This window comes from Homalodisca vitripennis, chromosome 6, assembly GCF_021130785.1.
Source record: "Homalodisca vitripennis isolate AUS2020 chromosome 6, UT_GWSS_2.1, whole genome shotgun sequence".
Classification (NCBI taxonomy): domain Eukaryota; kingdom Metazoa; phylum Arthropoda; class Insecta; order Hemiptera; family Cicadellidae; genus Homalodisca; species Homalodisca vitripennis.
The window spans coordinates 112,607,353-112,630,191 of NC_060212.1; the positions used below are offsets into that span (position 1 = coordinate 112,607,353).

The 22,839-nt window shown below is 32.6% G+C and overlaps 1 protein-coding gene across 1 annotated transcript in view; it reads left to right on the plus strand.

Moving 5' to 3' along the window:
• Window positions 1–2,757: 2,757 nt before the first annotated feature.
• The window catches only part of LOC124364737 (lysosome-associated membrane glycoprotein 5), a 42,750-nt gene continuing 22,668 nt past the window's right edge, over window positions 2,758–22,839 (plus strand). Inside the window, exons 1-4 of the mRNA XM_046820440.1 lie at window positions 2,758–2,865; window positions 12,344–12,462; window positions 16,846–16,927; window positions 18,526–18,656. Coding sequence (XP_046676396.1) covers window positions 2,814–2,865; window positions 12,344–12,462; window positions 16,846–16,927; window positions 18,526–18,656 — 384 coding nt within the window. The 5' untranslated portion in view covers window positions 2,758–2,813. The remainder of the gene's footprint in view (window positions 2,866–12,343; window positions 12,463–16,845; window positions 16,928–18,525; window positions 18,657–22,839) is intronic.

Consider the following 22,839-nt stretch of genomic DNA (forward strand, 5'->3'; position numbering starts at 1 on the left):
CACAAGGCTATAGATGTATCACATCAGTCCCATTTATCTTTTCCTTTACGTTATGCGTATAACTGGGATATCCATTTAATGTACACTGTACTTGGAGGGGACCTCCTCTTTATGCCCTTGGTCACAATTTGAGCTTTCCAGAATAATTCTCCTGAACATCGAGAACACAAGGTAATATTATTTATTTTTGCATATGCACCTCTGGAGGCAGTGCACTATATCATACTGTAAGCACTGGTGATATCCAATTAAAACAAACGTGCACAAGAATCTTATGAGCTACGAACGTTTGATTCCTTAATACGGTATAACCACTGACGTGTATGTCAGGTTACCTTATAGCGACTGAAATACTGCCCCCATAAGAATAAAAGCCCTAACTCCAAGAAACAAAACTTTTCAGTAAATGAGGATTACTAATTTTTTTTACCTGCATTAACATTTTAGCACTTTAAAAAAAGGTTTATGCTAAAATGTTATTGATAGACCTACAAAATATTTATGTTGATGTGAAATTTCATGGATTAATTTTTTTTAATATAAAAAGTGGAGTTGGGGGCTTTTTATGTCACAGTTTGTTTGGTCTGAGGCGCACCCTTGAAAAGCCCTAACTCCTTCTACGGGAGTTAGGGCTTTTCATCGTCAAAATGGACTTGTTTAGTTGCTACACCTAATTGGCATAATCATATTTTTAAATGTTCCTTTAGTGTTTAAAACTGCAGTTTAAGAAAACAAACCAACATGTAATGTTATTTATTAGAATTTACTCACATAAAACAAATTGAACAAGTACAAACAAAATATTTATCAAGTAAAAGTTTATTTTTAAATTTAAAAAGCTTGTTTAAAAACAATATATTCCTTTAATCAATGATCAATTTTAATTTGTAAGCTAATTAATTAGAAATAAGAAACCTATCACGTTATATCGTTGACATTAATCAATTTTAAAACAGTAAAGTTTAACAAGGTACATACAAATATTTCAACAATTTACAAACTTGTAAAAATAAGTTTACTTAAAATGAGAAAAAGTGTTAAATTGTAGGCGGCCTACTACTAGAAAAAAACTAAATATACATTGTTGTGTTTTAGACATGACAAATAAAAGAATTAGAAGTAATCTATGCACAAACAATGTTTTTTTCTGGCACAAAGTCATTAGAATTGTTTAAATTGTAGACCTATTACACATTTAAGAGATACTGGTGATAAATAAGTCCCCACTTATTACAGTTTAAAACAGTAATAATAATAATAAGATTAATTGAAAACAAAAACACTTCTGCCATTTATAGAATTGATCACTATCTACTTTAACTTTTGGCATTAACTTTTGGAAATTAGTTTTTTACTCATCACAGTCAATCAAGTCTTGTTCTCCTGACTCTGGAAGACTTGTCCAAAACCCCCGACGCGACGGTTGGATGGCATAAGGGGACACAGTTTTTCAATAATGTCTTTCTTTTTGGTTTTATTGAAAACCCCGAACTTTATTTATTTTTTCTGGCATAGGAAACTTTTTGATATACTTGGATTGAATAAAGTTCAACTCTTTTGAAGGAGATTCTTCATTTTTCGTAGAGTACAAAAGCGTAGTTTTACCTCTGTCAGCAGTTACTTTCACAACATCTTTGAGATATGGCACATTTTCTCGACACTTAAGCATTTGTTTAGAAGAACAGTCTTTCCATTTATACAAGTCGCTTTCACCAAGTTCTTTGATGTCTACCTTTCCTACATTAGCTTTTTCAACACATTTAACAAAGTCCTGGAAATCATAGACCTTTCCACTGTGTTTCATAGCTAACTCAACTTGATGGTGGAAGGAGTCAGCAGCCATAAACGTGTGTGGCCTGGTTCAAAGTAGAAAACATCAATTTTATCAACGGAAATCTCGGGGCAGTAATTTACAAGATAAACAAGGAAGGGTGAACAGAGCCCAATTTTTGTTTTATCCGCACAATTGTCCAGCCAAATACAAATATGCTTGATATCCCTGAAATGATAGAAAAAGGAATAAAATGCATTTAAGATGTCTTCTTTTTTTCTGTCCACTTATTGCCTCGTGCCATAAGACTGCTAGAGGCCTAGTTTTTTATTTGGTCCCAAGAGGTACAAAACTTTCATTGAATGCTACCATTCTTCTTGTAAAAAAACTACCTCCTTGAAGTTGTCCATCCTTGGCAACATGATAACTTTTTGTAGATCACCACAAAAATATAAGGTATCATCAGAAGAATAACTAATGATAACCAAAACAACACGTTCATGACACATTAACTTGATAGGTTGTTGAGTTACTAAGTGATAACAGCTGCAACAACAAAAAACTCTAGCCTAGTCATGCTGCTATGTTTGATGAAAGAAGGCCCTAATTCCAGGAAATCTCCTACTTAGTCTTATGAGAGAAGGGCCCCAAGTTCCTTGATGCTCTCGGGTGGGACTATTGAACCATAAGTCTAAAGGCCCTAATTGCAACTGCCTATGCACTTAGGGTGTTTTAAACATTTAATTGTTACATAGGGCCATCTTATGTCAAAAACCACGACATTTCGGAGTTAGGGCCAATATAAATTGTAGTAATAGTGACCATGGAGTTGAATTTAGGGCCTTTTTATATCATAAAAAGACGTATTTTAATCCCAGTAAATCGAAAACAACAAAAAAAGTCAATTTAAAAGATTTTGGAGTTAGGGCCTTTTAACTTATGGGGGCAGAATACAAAGGATGTGCGCACGCGGGTTGTGACGTTCGACTTCTCTTCTATTGATTGTTGAATCTCCCCTTGTAGCGTCTGCTACTATCTCAATATGACATTCAACTCTAAACTCCCAGTCAAATACACTATTGTCTTCTTTGCAAGTAAGTTTAACATTAATTTAAAAGATTGTCTTGATGGCCCTATTTTATTTTGTTAAAAATATATAATTTGGACGTATATATAACAAAACACACTTGTTAAATACACTTTGTTAAATGTTACAAATATTTGTTGAATTTCACAATGAATAAAGATCTGTACACTTATAAATTATAAAATATATTTGGAATCGTTAAAGAATATCTAATTTTTAAAGAGCAGTATTTTTTAAGTTTTTAAATATTATGTAATGCCTTTAACTGTTAAATATTTTAAAATTGCTAAGCTATTCAATGAATTTTCTCTACTGAAATAAGTTATCAATAATTAATTTTTTTTTTTCTATAAGAAGATATTTTAAAATTTTGAAAACTGGCCATGATTGTTAATCTAGTTTAATCAACAATGCAATTAATAAAAAAGTGTTATGTTATACGAAAAGAAAACATTTATTTCTGTTCTATAGTATTTTTTTTAATTTCAAATACAAATGCAGAATGTTACGTATTTGATTGAGAGAATGCTTTGGAATTTGAGTATAGTACAGGTATATGAGTATTTACCTCAACAAGAATTGGAGGTGTAAGAATAGGAGTTTCTTTGTGTGTATCTTTTTAATGATAGAGATACATACTTTTTTTTAAATGTATACAAATATAAAGTTTATTTTCAAAATAAAATTATTACATAATATTGAATGTTATGTAAAAAATACAAAAAAGGTTTTTGCTACATAGCTTGTTAGTTCAGGTACTTTGCCTTAGAGTGGTAGTTTTTTAAAGCACAATGGTCTGAATCAAATGCAGGATTTCGCAAATTTTCGTTTAGATCATTCATAAAATCAATATTTGGTCCCAGGTGTGTATCAAAATCATCGTCACTTTCCGACTCGCAGTCAAACAAAAAATCGCGAATTGCATCACTTTTGATTTCATCACCCATATTATTTAAACTCGAAAATAATAAATAAATAATATAAAAGAAAATCAATGGAAAGTCGAGAAGAAAGAACAAAGCGAGTGTAAATACAAAACAAATCACACGGATAACCTCACATTGCTTGCATTTGCCTTTACTTCATTCAGTAAGAAACTAAATTTCTGATTATTTACAAACAGTTAAATTCACATTTATAGTACATTATGATAACATTTGCTTCAGTATTTGTCGGCAAGATTTGTAGAAAACTTAGTAAGACATCACTAAGACTCAGAACAACACACAACGTGAAACACTACAAAGCAAACTGACAGTACCGACGATCAGCTGTCTAGACTCGCTTGTAGTACGACGATAAATATACGTATTTCATTACTAAAACGTGACCCAGAGATCTTAGAACCAACAAATACCAACTTAGACAACCAATGAACATAATCAAAATGTTTGAATCTAAAAATAAGATGACTGAGTTAAATAATACAATTAAATAACACGACCCGAGCTATACTCGGGCGCCGGTAGCAGGCGCTGCCGACGCGGCCCGACCTATACTCGGGCTCAGGGTACAAATGTTAATATTCCGAGAGTTTGTTATAAAATCTGACTCTTGTTTGTGATGTAAATTTTTTAAAATAAATTTAGTCTGTGTTGCTGAGGTCTGAGGAATTGATTATATTGTGTGTTGTGATTGTTGCAATCAATTGCCTAGAATAATTTACATATACATTTCAAGTCAATGTATGATTAAATTTGTATATGTCAAAACTATGATTAAATATGTCAATGTCAAACAATGATTAAATTGTTTTAATCATACAAATATTGGTACTTACTAACTAACCTAAAATAGAATAATTGTTATTTAATTGTATTTAATACAGTGATTTTATTAAACATTTACTTCAATACTTACAAGTATAAAATATCTTCAAACTGAACTGGCATTTGTAACAATAAAATAATTTTTATTTTCACTTTTCACTTTTACTGTGCAGTAATGCTGTCACAACAGGTTATTACCGTATCTGATTGTGAGTGAGCAGGGTTTGAGTTGATACTGAGTGACTCTTGTTTCTCTTATCAATAAGTACTGATAGCTCAGTGTGTAAGGTGGACATCTGTCAAAGTTCAATATTAGATCAGTGGTTCAAATCGTTCACCTGGCATTTCTTTTTGCTTATTCATTTAAATTTATTAAACTATCCAAAGTTAATTTAATAGAGTACAGGACATATTTAAGTAGCTACATTTATTTTATTAATAACATTTTGGAAAAGAAGTTATTAGAAACCATAAAATAACTTATAAATAAACTTCCCAGTCAATAAATGTGATTAAATAATTAAACAAATACTTGCTTACTTTTTTATTTTAAAAACATGGGAAAATACAGAAAAAGCAGCATATACAGTTCGTTGAACAATGCAATTAAAAAACTGGGAAACCCGAGGATACAGTGTAGAATGCACTACTTGTGAAAATTGGTTTCATAGAACTTGTACTGATTTATCCGTTAAGCAGTGTAAGGAATTAAGGAGAGATATTGGGTGGAAGTGTAATAGATGCTCAGTATCGGATCAGCAGACTATTTTACATAAGGAAAATAAAAACGAAAAGAGTTATAATGAGCAGGAAATCGAAGAGGCAGCACTAGATGACACGGACAACATCAATGAGGATTTATTGCAGCTGAATCAGGAGCTAAGGAATGAACTAGAAAGTGTAAATTTGATAGTGACTGACATGGGTAAGCAGTTGGAGGTATCAAGATGTGCAGAAAAGAATCTCCGCAAACAGATAACCAGCTTAGAAACCCTACTTATAGAAAGAGAAGAATTTATAATTAAATTACAAAATGATAGAAAACAAAAAGAAAGTATTAACGTAAATAATGTAAGTGAGCTTTACTCCACTATTGTAAAAGTACAAACTAAAAATAAGGAAGTCCGGAGAAGTTTGCCATTACTAAAGCCAGAACAACCTATAGTGTGTAAAAATAAATTTCAAGCATTAAGCGAGTCGGAAGTAGAGGAGAGTACTTCTGAGATAAAAGGATCACAGGCAACAATGACAGGAATACTGGAAAAATATAACCAGCCAACAAACTCGAGGTCAACAAAAACCAAGAAGCCCAGATTGCTGTTTGTGGCAGATAGTCATGGGAAGCATATGTCACCACTTCTGGAAGAAGAACTGGGGGAGAGTTTCACTGTGGAAGTTGTCACAAATCCAGGAGCAAATTTTAACTATGTTGCTCAAAATTTGGTGGAGATGACGTCTAATTTTACAGCTGAAGACCATGCAATATTTCTCTGTGGAAGCAATGACTGTGATCGAGTCAAGGATCATGAATTACTTGTAAATAGTTTTAAGTTAGATAAAATAGTAATGTAGCATCTAAAACAAATGTACATATTCTAAGCATTCCATTCCGTTTTGATAGCCCTAAAGAAAAACTTTGATATTCACTGTGTAAATGCAAAACTACATAAATGTATGTCAACATCTAATATCAGAGGTTTTATAGATTTATCAACCATTCAGCCTAACTACTATACAATCATGGCTTTCATTTTAATAGAAGAGGTAAAGCTTTACTAGCTTAAGTTGATAAGACAAAATGTGAACAAATACCATTGCTGTGCTCAGAGTAACACAAACACACAAGACAATTCAATCACACATAGGAATCTCTAATATCCAGAACAACAACTCCATGAGCAATAAAAACACATGTAGTCACTTGTCAACACAACCTTCATTAATGTCACCACTGTCACCTTTTTTAGCAAATCAATTGCAGAAGAGCCCAGTAAAATAGAGCAGAGTAAAATAATATCAAAGGTTCAGTTTTACAAAAATAACAATATAACAAATACAAATAACATTACCAATTTTTCATGACAACATACAGCACCTGCCCTCATCAACTAAAAGTTTATATGATTTTTCTCAAGATAGTAGGCATACTAAGGCAAGGAGCTGTTCAATCATCATCCAAGTTTTCTATTTTTTCATCAAAATGTTTCAACATTTGTCATCCCACTTAAATATGTTAAATATAAATTTAGAGGAAATACAACCAGATATCTTGGCACTAACTGAACATAAATTGACAGCAGCAGAATTGGTTGGGTTTACACATTCCTCAGTACAACATTTGCTCGTCTTTTGTGAGATCTCATTCATCTGGAGGTGGGAGTGTTAATATTGGCTAAAGAGCATATACATTTCTGATGTATTAAATTACCAGCAGTTGAAGCTCTCTTAGGAGAAAAAGAATTTGAGTGCTGCCTGTCTGAAATAACTATAGATAAATTTTCTTTTGTATTGGCAGTTTTTATATAGATCACCCCAACACTGTCTAGTAGACAAATTTTTAAATAATTTAGATATATTGTGTAATGTACTATGTCATAAATTCAAAAATGTGATTTTGGCTGGAGATATAAACATATAAATGTATTAAAAAAAGATATAATTTACACTAGAATTTAGTAATATATTAAAAGTGTATAATATGAAATATTTGGTGGACTTCCCAACTAGAGTTACAGCTGATTCTCAGACAGCCATAGATAACTTTATTACGAATATAGATTGTACAAAATTAAATATATCAGGTATCATAACTCAATATCCGATCATGATGGTCAAACTTCTAGAAATTTTTAGAATTAAATTGTGTTGATTCGAGTAAAATGAATATAAAAAAAACTATGCAGAAGATTTACTTTGAATAACACTGAAACATTTTTGCGAGATATAGCAAAGGAGACATGGATAGAAGTTTATCAATCACCGGTAGATATGAAATATCAACTATTTCATAGTATTTTTAGTTATATTTTCGAAATACATTTTCCTAAAATTAGTCAAACTGTTAAACATTTCTTAGGACAAAAATGGATTACAGATGATATACAAATTTTAAAAAATGAATTAGTTGAACTTGAGAAACAATTTAGAATTTCCAAAACACAAATTTGAAGTTAGTCATAAAAGGAAAGAAAAATGTACTGAAAGAGTGCATGAATAGAAATAAACAAAAATACTTCGATGATAAAATTCTATACTCTGACAACAAACCAAAAAACAACTTGGAAAATAATTAAATATGAGGTAAATAAACAATCCAATATAAATCATAATAAAAGTATTATTGCAAATGGAAAATTAATATCTAATCCTGTTACTGTAGGAAACACTTTTAATGATTTTTTTTGTGACAGCCGTTGACTTGCTAGTATTACCTAACATACCTCAGCTCAACTCTATTTATACCAATAGTGAGCATCTGACCTGTGCTCGGCCATGTTTCAGATTTCAACCGGTGTCTGAGTATCAGTTAAAAACAATTGTTTTGTCATTTAAAACTAAGTTTTCTGTGGGGCACGATGATATACCAATTGATAATTGTGAAAAAATCTGTTAACTTTATTATAAAACCTCTTGTCCATGTAATCAATTCTTCTTTAATTTCAGGAATATTTCTGATATTTTAAAAGTTGCCAAAGTGATTCCTCTCTTTAAAAAAGGTAATGTGACTGATCCTCAGCATGCTATAGGCCAGTGTCATTGCTCCCAATTTTTTCTAAAATATTCGAAAAAGTGGTTTATGATCAGCTTTTAAAAACACCTAGAGTCTAATGAACTGTTGGACAAACAACAACATGGCTTTCGTCGTGGAAAAATCAACTATAACGGCCGGTATAGAATTTATCCAGTCCATTATTGACTCAGTTGATAAAGAGAAAAAGTAATTGGGATATTTTTAGATCTTACCCAGAGCATTTGATAGTGTCAGTCATGTAAAGTTAATAAGGAAATTAAACAGCTTCGGTATATATGGAAAGGAGCAAACGTGGTTTGATTCCTATTTTAACAAATAGAAAACAATATGTAGAAATAGAAGAAACCATTTTTCACAATAAAAATCATTATGTGAGGGCTCATAGATCACAGCTGCAGACACTACGGCATGGTGTGCCCCAGGGGTCTATCCTGGGTCCTCTATTGTTTTTATGTTATATAGGAGGTTTGCCAGGGGTGATGGAGGGGTTGGATGGTGGCGTGTGTCTGTATGCTGATGATTCAAAATGTTTTGTTTTCTGGTCAGAAGCTTGAGAATATTGAAATTTCATCATATATTGGTCTAACTAGGATTAAGGATTTTTTTTGACAAAAATAATCTTTTATTAAATTCAGATAAATCTAATTATATTTCTTTTTCTACAAAGCAATCCAGATCAAATTTAAACTGTGACATTTTTTCTAGACAATGGACAGACTTAAACAAGTAGACCACACAAAGTTTTTAGGACTTATAATAGATAAAAATTTAGCTTGGGATAAACATGTAGATCATGTTACTAAGAAGATGTCTACTGGTCTATATGCATTGCGACAAATGGCAAAAATTAGTAATTTACATACACTTAAATTAATATATTTCTCTTTGATCCATTTCACATTTTAGCTTACGGAATAAGCATTTATGGAGCAACAACAATAAGTAATTTAGATAGGCTTTTGGTCCTACAAAAAAAATCTTTGAGAATAATGAAAAATTTAAGATATACAGGATTCTGTTAAACATATTTTTTCTGAAACTTGGAATTCTGAACAGTATATGGTTTATACATATTTGAATCAATAAATTTTATGTAAAACAATTTTTTTGATCCGATACTACAAACCAATAAACATACATATAATACCCGTTTTAATAGGACATGTCGATCAACACAATCTTGAATTTTACAAAAAGAAAACATATTACAGAGGTGTTAGATATCTACATAATTTACCAACAAAATTTATAATGGAAAACAAATCTGTTAAAATTTAAAAAAGAAGTCAAAGATTATTTAACTAATTTGTCTCTATATTCTTTTGAGGAGGAATTTTTCAATACAAAAACCAATTAATTCATTTAAAGAAGAATTGAAGATAAATTGTTGAGATGTTACGATTGTATTTTTTTTACTTATATTTTAAAATTAATATTAGTATTTAGTTTCATTGTAGTGACGCTATTCTTTGTACCTTGTACATATTACAGAATAAAGTAGTTTGACTATTGACTATTGACTATTGACTAATGTTGTTTCTAAAATATATAGAGAAGGCAAGGTAAAAAGGGCTATTTCTTAAGCAGATTTACATGACCCTTCCATTTGTAATTCTTTAATAATTTGTATGGACTTTTTTGTAAGACAACAATCTTTGAAACTCATTTACATCACTACATCCCCAAATAGCAAAACTATACAGGGTGTAAAAAAAGTCTTGCGCAGGCTTAATAATTCTCTAACACTTATAAGTAAAGCAATAAAACTTGGTACATCATTACAGCTATAAATGTACTGTTTGAAGTAACTACCACATTTTTGTCATTTCACGGGGATGGCCTGCAAGGAGTAAGAAGGAAATCTTAAATGAGAGAATAGGTCAAGTGGTACATCAAATTTAGGTCTTTATTAGTAGAGTACAATACCGCAAATCCAACCTCAAAGGGTTCACGCTTTAAAAAATTATGCTGGTTTAAAGTTTAAAACATTTACAATATAGGTCCTGTTCTAGGGGGTTTAATATTTTTGTCTTGGCACAAGTTGTGAAAGCTAAACTTATTAAATGAATACTGGACTTATGAAATACTTTTTAGCCATTAAATGAATACTGGACTTATGAAATACTTTTTAGCCAGTGAGGGACTTTTTTTACTCATAAGTGAGGATACATTTGACCATAATAGCCAATTTTAAAACATTTTTTGTACAATACTTAGATTTCTCAATGTATAATGCAAGGAGAAACTTTGGAGCAGACTTTATTCATGTGTCCTTAAAATTTAATTTTTTATTTATATTAATTCCTAAGAGTTTTTGTACAATTTACTAGCTCAATTGTGGTTTTATCGATCGTAGAATTTATGTTAGTGTCCTCAACAGGAACATGGAAACTAGAAAACTTTATGAACTTTGATTTTGTTACATTAGTTTTTAAACCTATACTATAAAAAAAATGTGCACATGAGTTTATGCCCATAAAAGCTTTCCGTTCTGTCATTCAATGATTTTTCACTAAAGCATAGTTGTAATCAATCATCTGTATATTGAATGAAATTTCCAAACGATAAGGATGAAATGCACTTATTATGGACGCCATTGGACCCCTTCAAGATTTTGAAAAGTGTGTTTTTTTAAACTTAATCACTCTCATAACAAATAAAAATATAAGCACATATCTTTCTAAAAATTATGTTATTGCTGTATAGAAATGCAAAACCACCTCTTACAATAAATAGGATGGTAAACTAAACCTAAGGTGGCCCCTCCAAAAAACAATATTGGCTCTGCTTTTGACCATTTTTAATGTCTGTAGACGTTTTGGGATTGAAAAGGTTTTTAAAGTTAATTACTCTTGGCGTACACATAATTGAGAATGTTTTTGGATTATGGCCTGGGATTGATAAACATAATTTTCATATGTATATTAAGGGAGAACATTGATTGTGATTACATTTCTCATTGGCCATTGCATATTCAATTTCATTATTTGATTCAAACAATACAAAACAGTATTCCAAAAATGTATCAAGTAGTACTTGCAGAACTGTTGGAAAATATTTTATTTTTTAACACTTATAACTTAATTTACAAATGAAAACTTCTTGGAGGCAGTTTTTTTGGCAGTAAAAGTTATATTATCTACGCCTCATCAGTTGTATATAATTAATTTATGATTTATATTATGACAGTTAATTTTGGCATTTTAAAAAGTTCAATTATTCTGGCACTTTTTTTTATAACTAATTTAAAGAAATTGTTTACTGCTAATACACAAAAGTATTACAGTTACTCGCAACTATTGCAATAGCCCCAGAGGGACCACTTCTGGCTGGTTTATACCTTCCATTTAAACCCACACTGGGTACAGCAAAAACTGATGTGTCACTTAAATCTGGGCAACTTTATGGATGTCCAAGAGTGGCACATCACTAACCGCAAATGTCGAGATTCAGGGGTGCAAGGTTAATTTAATAGGTCTAGTCTACTGCGGGATATGACTGTTGGAGTCGGTAGGGTTCATTCTCTAAGAGTCAAAGGTTCTTGCCAGCCTAGACATAAGGGTGTGCTACCCCCTACCTGCTTTGACTATAAAGGCTGGTTCAGAGCTGGCTTCTTCTTCCGAGGAGACATGACTTAAGATTAGTGCCCTAAACTTTTCCTCGTGAATCTCAACAGAAGGCGGCCCCTACCACCAACCGTACCCATCCAGAATATTCTGTCACTCCGGAAGCAGCACTCAGGTTCTTATAGGACTAAATGCAATTTTCTAACCTTCTTGCCCTAAGAGAACAACAACAACACAACTATTATCATTACTATTAATATTATCATTTTCTTATTAATGATATTTTTTGCATTTAAATTGTACCGGCTTTCTAGTTTTAGTTAAAAATAGCGTGTTAGTTTATTAAATGACAATTAGCAGAGAAGACTGTGTATGATTAAAACATTGTTACTGTTACAGGCTTCTTGGTTGCTTTGTGGAGTGTAGGCAGTGAGGCAGCTAGTCAAGCTGCAGAGCCGATCCCTCCCGCTACAGAATTACCAGACGAACTATTCACTCTCACCACTGAGGTGGAACGTGTTAGTATCCATTAGATTCTACATTTAGAATAGTTATTGCCTGATGGAAAATGTCATTTCTGTCTGTACGTGTACCCGTCCACATGATATCTCAAAACGAACTAACCTGTAGACTGGATATTATGCATGAAGCTTAATTTCTGTATGAGCAACATTGAATTCGATGATGTTGCATGTCACTCATGATTTAGCTGAGTGTTAGTGAATAATTTTACATTGGTCTTGTGGGTAACAATGATGGCAACGAGAAAAAGGCAGAATAAATCAGTCGGTTCGTCGGTGAATGCAAACCTATTTTGACCTGTATTCTGTAGTTCAGTTTTTATAATTAGTGTTGTGTTTTGTCTTTTATTAAGTGCATGTTTTAGAGTTAGTGAAGTTGACACACAACATGGTGGTTGTGATTCCTGACTCATGCGTATCACAACTCTCTGGTTTGGTTTGTGTGTTTGTAATTATGCGTTAAATTAGATATTTACCTGAAGAAGAGATCAAGTTGCAGATCTCAAAATGTAATGTTACTGATTTTTTGTACCACTGAACGATGGTGAATATCGGGAAAAAATCCTGTTTTCTTCCCAGAATAAATAAATTTGTAAGCAAACTCAATACACCCTAAAGAGATTCGAACATGTGGCATATTAACACATGTAACCTAATTATCCCAACACATACAACATAGTTTTATAATGTCTTGGTATGTAGACTGTAATATTCAAAAACTGATGTGAAAACCAATTTAAAGAACAAAGAGTTTATCACGTGGTGGCAAGACACGTTGGGAAAGATTTCACATGTTTACTTTAAACTTTACATAAAACTTCATTTCTACAAGAATGAGTTTTACTGTCATTTTTGTGTTAACGTCTTTTGTATGATTATCTGTCTGCCTATCTCTCCGCAGAACAGTTTGAGAATGGAATGAGCATTTGAAATATTCCATGCAACCTCAGCAAAGCCTGTTACGACACGTCGTGTGGCTAGATGTATATACTTCTACCTTGTTTATATATAATTATAGAATTCTATATATGGATTATATAGATTTTGATTTCATTGAGTAATTTGTTTCTGATTTGGTCTGCTGCCAAACCTGTACATTCTCTCCTATGTTTTCACTTTGTCAATTTTTTTAAACTGACAAATCAATATTGGAATTGAATTACAGCCCTAACATTGCCAAAACAATAATATCCTTTTTTCAATGTTCACTAACAAAATATATAACAACTTTAAAAGTAAGCACATAAAACTATAAATTTTGCTTTTTGTTATTACAAAATATGGGCTCGATGAAGTTTACAGAAATCCTGTGAAATTCATATTCTATAGGCTTTATTACATGTTTTAAAACTGATTTGTATTAGAAGTTATGTTTTCAAACATATTCACTTGAATTTTCACTATGAATACCTCTCAAAATATGTATGTCCGCTATTTTGAATACTTAAAAGATATTGAAGACATTTAAAAAGCAAGCATTGTTTGTTGTAAATAAATTAGAATTATAAAACACTTACCCATTTTGCTCTACTTCCCTTACTAACTCAAATATAATAATTTCTTTTCCAAACTGAATGCTCATCTTCTTGAAACATTAGGTTATCTCGAAACATGTGCAATAGTAATAATTTCTAAAAATTCCTTAATATTTCTAAAAAAGTGTAATTTTATGATTATATTGGAAATAGTTGAGAGAACAGTCTTGAATATATGGCACGATTGTTATTTGTAAGTTGTGTTGTAAGTTTAACCTGAATATATTATAAATATGATAATTATTGTGTTTAATTATATTCCTCCTATGTTATTGTATAGGTATAAAGCAAGTTTATGGCCACTACCTTTAAACATTACAAGAATATAAAGTGTGTGGCAGTTGAGTAGAGCGGACATATTGTTGTGGTCTTCTCTGCAAGCGTTACTGATATCATGAGTGACTGTGTTTCTTGTGGTGACCTGCTTCCTAATGCAAATGACTTTGCAATTTGTTCTGAATGTGATTTTAAATTACATTTCGAATGTGCTGAAATTTTACCTACTACTTGGAATCGGATGGGGCAGAGTAGGAGAGATAGCTGGAAGTGCAAGAGCTGTATGGGTAAGAACAAACACTCACGAAAGGAGCAAGTTGATAAAGAGGTACTTAGTAAATTGCATAAAGATTATTTATCGATGGAAGAAACTATCAGGGAACAATTTTCCAAATATGAAATTCGGTTCAAATAGCAGAACTTAGAACTTCTGTGGAGTTTTGTTCAGCTAAGATTGACGAGTACGAAAAACAAGTTGGTAGTTTTAACAGTAAGGTAAATGACCTTCAGAAAATACAAAATGACTTGCAGCAGGAGAATACTAAGCTCAAGAAGGAAATTGTAGCTTGTCGGTTGCAGTTAGTTAATTAGAAATAAGTTATTAAATAATTCATCAAAATCTAAGTGCTTATTGTTTTTTGAATATGATACGCCTAATGAGGTTTTAACGCATGAATTTAAATTGTTGTGTCATACGCATCAGTGCATGTGTCAATGTCGGTGTTTGCCTATAGAAGTAGTTTATTTATTTAAACTTATTTAATATGTATTGTAATTGTTGAGACTAAATAATTTATTTACTTGTACCATAGTATAAATGTATTGTGAATGTTTGTTGCTTGTATATGTAGTTTAAGGACCTGAAGTGGATAAATTTACTGTCATAGCAAGTATTCGGTACCAGCTATATTAAATGGTAAATGTTGTTATTTTTTTATATGGCTACTGTTTAAATATTTATTTGTTTGTTGTTATATCTTGCCATATTTAAAATATATATTTCTTCAATTAATTATTTAAACCTATTTTATATTATAGATTTTTGATGCTAAATAGTTTATTAACTTGTAATAGATAGTATCGCAGAGATTTATTTAACGCTAACTTGAAGAACTGTTGTGACTTTTCTAAAACAATTTAGGTTGAGAAGTGCCTAAAGTACAAATAAGTGTATAAGTTACAAATAGCTGAGACTGCAACACTACAAATTTGTAACATGCATAATGTTTAAACGCAAACGAGTTAGTGATGCATGGGATGTATCTTGTAAAACTTGCATGTTTACTGAATAAAGATTTTTGTAAACTTTGTAATATATCTAAAAAAAAGTACCAAATAAACATTGTTGTAAATAACATTAGCATTCTAAAAGACTTTTCCATTTGCATTATTTTTTGTATAATCATTCCTTTCCAAGACTTTGAATAATTGCCATCTTAAATCTTCAAGAGACATAAAACAGTTCTAGAGTAGAAATCATAAAAGTTGCTTAATATTTCTTAAAGCAAAGTTTTGTGACAGGTCAAATTACGACATTTAAATATTCGCGGGGAATTAGCAGACAGTGAACCAAATGACAGTGACGCAAGTAAATCACATGTTATTGGAATTGAGATTTATTTAATGAATAATAGAGAAATATGTAGAACTTTATACGGGAACAAATTCAAATAATTAAACTGAGCTAAACATAACCAAAATTTGTTTTTACTAAAAGTACCAAATAAAATTACGCAAAAAAGCCAATTGTGGGATAAAATGACTTGCGTATTGATGACATCAGAAAGCACATGTTGCAAAAATTTAAATAAAAAGCGATAGAAAAATAGTTAAAGAAAATAGAAAGACTTAAATTGATCAATTATAGTGAACATGATAAAATTCGATAATTATGAGAAAAAAATTAACTTATATTCAATCGTGAAGACGCTAATTTGAACGGGAGAGGGGTTGAGCATTGTTTGAGACAGTACACAAGGTTTTGGCCCCAGAATCTTCCTTCTGTTTGGAGAGCTGAAGCAGAGAGGACGTCAGACGTGTAGATCCACCTGGCAGTGATGCAATACGGAATTGTGCAATAGTGTATTAAAAGTTATAACCGGGCGATGGGATATTGTTTTTAGTGAATAAATTAACAACAAATCAAAGTGAGTACAATTAGTTGTTTGTATCACATCAAAATAAATTTACGTATCAAAGTGATTTGCTTTGTTTTAATATGATTGACTATCCCATCTGCGAAGAAGTGTGAGCCTTCAATACAGTGATATTTAATTTGCACTACTGTATCATTTAACCTATTTAAAACCTGAGATGAATATAGTTCTAGTCCTAGTGACATATAACGTATACTTTCACTAACACTCAGTATACTTCCAACAACACTACATACAATATTTCCACAGCATAGGACACATCGACGTGGGAATTGGAAGTTTGAATATTTTTTAAACACCGATTCGGAGCAAAATGACACAGCCAACGTGGGACTACAACACTTTTTAAAACTGATCATATTCAGTTTTGCCCAAATGCATTAAAATGTACTTTGAATTTTTATTGGTTTCAGGCAACTTTGAAAACAGGTGATTTGACTGAGCTTTCAACAAAAAAGCCACTAGAAAAGAAAGAAGCAATAAGCAAAACAACGAGTAAGTAAAAGTTAGTTTAAAAAAACATTTAATAACTTGTACTTGTCGGATCAAAATTGTTTGATTCCATAATTGTTTTGGTTTAAACGTTATACTAGCATGCTGATCGTTATAATAGAATACGCATCTGTACTGAAATTTTACTTTCAGTGTTACTATATGAGTGAACCTGCAACTGTTGCAGTGTTGTAATAATAAACATGTAAAAACTTTAAAAAATCCCTTACTCTTATTACAAAAAGAAAATTACTATACTGTACCTATTTTAAGAAACTCAGATGTCTGTACCCTAAATTAACCAATTTGTATTTTGGTAACTGCTAAATTCATTAAAACAGGTTCTACTGCACTCATGGATTATAGGTATTATTAATAATTTGTATTTACTGTTATCGGTTCGTTTCAAAAAACTTGTTTTTAAGATATTAGAGAATTTTGGAAACGTATATGTGTACTTCAATTTGTATATGTGCCAAATACAAACAAGTGGAGAGGTTCTCACATAATGGAGTGGTTTTCTACTCCAAAAGTGGGTATGAGAAAAATGGTCCAGATATCTAAGTCCAGTTTCATAAAAGCTCTGGTGTTCTTTTACAAGCTGGTGCATGGTCAGGTAGATGATCCCTCCAGCGTAGCCACCTTGACCTATTGTGTTCCTAATTTTACCAGTAGAAGTTAACGGTTATTCTCTTTACCCTACTCAAGCACTTTAGCACACGCCCACACTCGCCGCTCTATCGGATGATGAGGTGTTAAAATTTACTAAATAGTGAGAGATGTGCTGTTGACATTTTTAATCAACAATTTTCAAAAAGAAATTCAGCCTACACCTCAGTTAACACTTTCTATTATTGTCAGTCATAACATAGTACTGTAATTTAATTGTATTGTTATGGTATTTATATACATATTTAAACAGTGTTGTTATTATTGTTATATTTCTGCAAATGCACTGGGCAAAAAGGATTTCCTAATTAGACCAGAACCTGCCTGAGGCAAAGTCGCTGTAATAAGAGCAAACCCCTTGCCAGAGTAACACCGCAAAATCTGGCCACTATTCTTGCTAATGGTTTAAATTTTTTTTTGTAAAAGCTCCAGTGTTGCCTTTTAAAAATTGCTTCTTTCATTAATCGTGGAATAATTTAGGAAGACGGTTAGATTAATTATCAGATAAGTATTTTCATAGAATCCTTTTGAGTGAGAATCCAATTGGCCATTTGTGCGGCTGAACGGAAGAAACAGGTGAAACTATCGTATTGGACTTAGACGTACTACAGATGAGAATAATAAAATTTCTTGTAGCTCTCTGGTCTGACACAGTTAAAGATGAATTATTGGCATGACAGAAATTGGGAACAATCAAGGAGCTAGTTAAGGAATCAGAGATAGGTTTCCAATGCAAAATTTTAAAAGGGTATGTATGATAAATACAAGGGTGTCCAGTGATAGTTCTGACCTTCCAATTCCAATTCTAATTCTAGTGATAATGGCACTTTGAAAATGCACAGACCATCATAGATTTAACATGTTTTTTCTAAGGTTAAAGAAAACAGTGTTTGAAATTACCCTCCATCTAACTTACAACTGTGCCCACACAGCCACCGAAAAGCCTGTGGTTACTACCAAGACTCTATACCGTCTCAATGCGAACAGTGGAACGGCCTGTATCCTGCTGAGAACCGATGCCCTGGTCTCTTTCGTATACACCACACGGTTAAAAGAGCAAATTGTAAGTACACAGATGGAAAATGTAATACTTTTTTACTTTGAAATGCAATAGGTATTTTCAATGCTAAGGCATTATGAGATAGTGGTTTATTAATTTTACTATGAGTCAATTAGCATCCAATCCCCTTAGGCATTAATTATTGGCATTGGGTAATTGTGATGTTTTGTGAGAAATTGTGTTAGTGTGATGATGTGGGAAGTAGGTAATATTTCAGTTGTCAGTAAAGTTTAGATGGTAAGTTGGGTTTTTATTTTAGTGGTTGTGTTTATACACGATCAGAATCTAAGATGACTTTCAATGAAGGGTTGGAATCCCTGCGTGTTCTGGCAAGTCAACTCAATTCATTTATTGTCAAAAAACATAAGATGCATGGGCAATCATCAGAATACATGTATATACGATGTAGTATATGAAAGTAATAAATCAGTACAGAGTTACCCTTGAAACCTAAAATAAGATAAACTAATTATGGAGGTCTACATTTTTCTCTCTTCTACGTATTCTCAAACACTGTAGTATTCTTTTAAAATAAGGAACTGTTTTAAGTTTATTCAGGAGTTCCCTGTCATCAGCAACACTATTCAAGTAAAGGGTCAAAGAGTTAAAAAGATGCATGCAGGCATAAAAGCACTGATTTTCAAATAATTTTGTTTTGTGGCGAGGGAAGATAAGGTAATTTTAATCCTTAAATGGTAATTTTGATTAACATTGTTAGTGACAGTGAAATTTTGTGGGTACTTTTTGTAAAAGGAAAGAAATCCTGTTCTTAAGGCTTTAAGTCTTCCTGGAGATACCAGATGGATGAGGCGTACATGAAGATTGGTCTTATACTTGTCTTGTAGAGCAGCAGTTTAGGTTCATGGGTAGTCTGGAGCTGGACTTCAGGATCACTGATAAACCTTGGTCATCCATCCCAAAACTGTCTTTACATGGTGGCCAACCCATTGTGAGGTATTGTTGAGTACAATTCCATGAACTTTAATGTGTTGGTTCACCGGAGCACGACCGTCTCCTGTTGGATTGGGTACGTTAGCTTCAACATGAAGTAGATACAGATACAGATACAGATACAGATATACTTTATTCATGAATCATTAAGAACAGAATATGTGTCAAATCAAATGTACAGAGAATAAAACATATAAAATACAAGTCAAGCATCGGTATTTTGTCTTCTTGCAGCTTCAAAGTACTCCTTTGAGTTGTAGAAAAGGATTTTGTTCAAGCCACTGTTGAAGCTGGTGTTTCAGGGTCCTTCCTCTAAGACCTTCGAATTGTCTTGGTAGGGAGTTGAATAGTTGACGTCCAATGTAAGATGGTTTTTTTTTGTATAGAATGTGGTGCGGTGGGTTGGCAGATAGTAGTTTCTTGCTTGTCGAGTACTGTACTATGGATGGCATCACATCTAGGTAGATCAAGGTTGTCAACATGAAGAGTAACAGCTTCAATGTATAATGCCACCACTGTCCGTTATTTTGAGAGCTTTAAATGCTTCACGGCAGCTCTCCCTTGGTTGTAGATTAGCCAGGATTCGTATGGCTCTTTTTTTGTAATACTAAAACCCTTTTGAGGTTTCCTTCAGATGTGCCTCCCCATAGGACTAGACCATATCGAATGTGGGCTTCAACTAGTGCATAGTAGGCTGTTCTAGCGATGTTCAGGCCTCCCAACATTTGCATACGTCTGACTACGTATATCCCTGTCCCAATCTGGCTACAAAGTTTGTTGATGTGACTTGTCCAAGCTAGATCAGAGTCTATTGTCATTCCTAATAGTCGTGCTTCCTGTTCCAATTTTATGTTGGGTACATGTGGTACAGGTTCTGTCCTACGGCTAAAATTTAATTGTATGGACTTTTTAGGATTTATTTTTTAGGTCATTTTTGTCAGCATATTCAATTGCTTTGTTAAGGGTTGTGTTTATTGTCATCAGAAAGGGTCTTGAGATAGTTTATTTTTCACTATTACAGTAGTATCGTCAGCATACATGACACATTTGTTCTCAGTGCTGTCATTTATGAATTTAGGAAAGTCATTAGTTAAAAGGATGAACAAGACTGGACCAAGAAATTGATCCCTTGAGGTACACCCCTTTTGACTGGCAGTGGCTTTGATGTAACTGAGCTTTTTATGTTGTTTTGAATTTGCTGTACTTCCACTCTTTGAGTCCGGCCTATTAAATAGGTCTTAAACCAATCCAATTCTCTGTGTGCCACTCCAAGAGATTCGAGCTTCTGTAGTATTAACTCATGTCCAAGGCAGTCAAATGCTTTCGAGTAGTCGAGGAGAATTGCTGATACATAATTTGAGTCTTCTAGCTTGGTCAATAATATATTCAGTTATATCTGTTAAGGCAGTGATTGTAGACCTACCCTCAAGGAAACCGTGCTGATTGTTGGTAATGAGACTGTGGTTTTTTAAGATGAGACATCAGCTGAGAAAGTACTATTTTTTCAAATATTTTTGCAAAAGTTGAGATGTTTGATATTGGTCTGAAGTTGGCAATATCTGTCTTGGATCCTGATTTATGCTTAGGAAAGATTCTTGATTGTTTTAGGGATGAAGGGAATTTTCCCTGTACTAAAGATTTATTTATTAGGTAGGTCAGCGGCACAACAAGCTCCAGGGCACAGTGTTTTACAAATTTAGCTGGAATTTCATCTATTCCACAGGATAGTGATGGTTTCAAGGAATGTAATTACATCTATAACTGTTGTAGGTGTGATTTCGGTAAAATGAAACATACAAGTATGTTGACTAGGAGGAGTTTTAGGTGATATGAGGTTTTTAGAGCTTTGAGGTTTTTGTAAGGTTTTGTCTGCTATTTCAGAAAAGAAGGTGTTGAAGTAGGATGCTAGTTTATCAGGTTGGTTTTCTGGTTTTCCGTTAATATCTATAGTCATCAATTCCATATCTGTTGTCTTCTTATTTTTTCCTTTCTGAATTGATAACTTCCCACAGAGCTCGGGGACTTGTTATGTGCAGAGTCAATGTATTCTGTAGTAGAATTTTGTCTAAGTTTCCTTAAATGTAAGTCATAATTTTGCTTTCTTTGAATCATGTCAAGTTTGTCTTCTGGTTTCCCTGAAATCCTAAACTTGTTTAATGCTTCTAGGTAGCTCTGTTTTTAGTCGGTTTGCTAACTGATCGAATATAGTTTTGGGCTTGTGATTTGCTTTTGATCTTGATTTTTTCTTTGGGCATATTTCTTCAAGAGTACCTCTGATTATTCTTTGGAAGTTGTTATAAGAAATGTCAATATCAGCACTGCTGTATACAGTAAATCCCAATCTTCTTGTTAAAGGATTCGCTTTAGGGAGTTTAAGTTGTCCTGAGAGTAATTTCTCTTATATATGAGGGCAGAGTTATCTTGTTTTTCTGATATGTAAGTTAAGGTAAGTGTTTGCGCAGTATGGTCAGAGAGTCCTGTTTCAGAAACCGAGAATTTGGATTTAGCTGGTCATCTATATTAGTACAAATACAATCTATTGAAGTAGAAGTCATGGCCGTAATTCTAGTTGCAGGTAAGGGGAGTCTTCTTATATTATGGGTCAGTAGATGGTGTCACTCTTTTTGATTTTTATGTTCACCTTCAAATTCTTCACCTAGGGGTCCAAAAACTCCATTTGCTTCTATTGAACTGTTATATGGTGGCCGACTGGACTACCTTAAACGAGCTTCGTCGGCATTATCAAAACCAAATATCCTGTTTATCTGTCCGATCATTTCAACTTTATGTCTGATATTATTACCTACAAGAAGGGGAGCCACATTACTATCAATTCCAATTCATCGTTCAACAATTTTTATTATGTATATATTTAATGTTTAAACTTGTCACCTTTGGAACACTCTCCCCGATGATATCAAATGTATTGAGGACCGTGCTTATTTCGGGGTGGGGGCTTGCTGCTGGGGGGTCTGTGGGGGTGACGAATGGTGCTGCTTGTTTTTTCATGTGCTCAGTCAGTGTGTTAGAGTGATTGAATGTTTCTTGCTACTTGCTCTTCATTTTGAATTTTCTTGTATATATCATAATATGTATAAAGTTTTTCTTTTGTATTTTTAAGTATTGATTTCATTTAAATATATAGGTTTTTACTTTAAAATAATTCAATTTTGAATAGAAGAATTTTTGTTTTTTCTATTTAAAGAATAAGTTAATAATTTACCACAGTTGTATT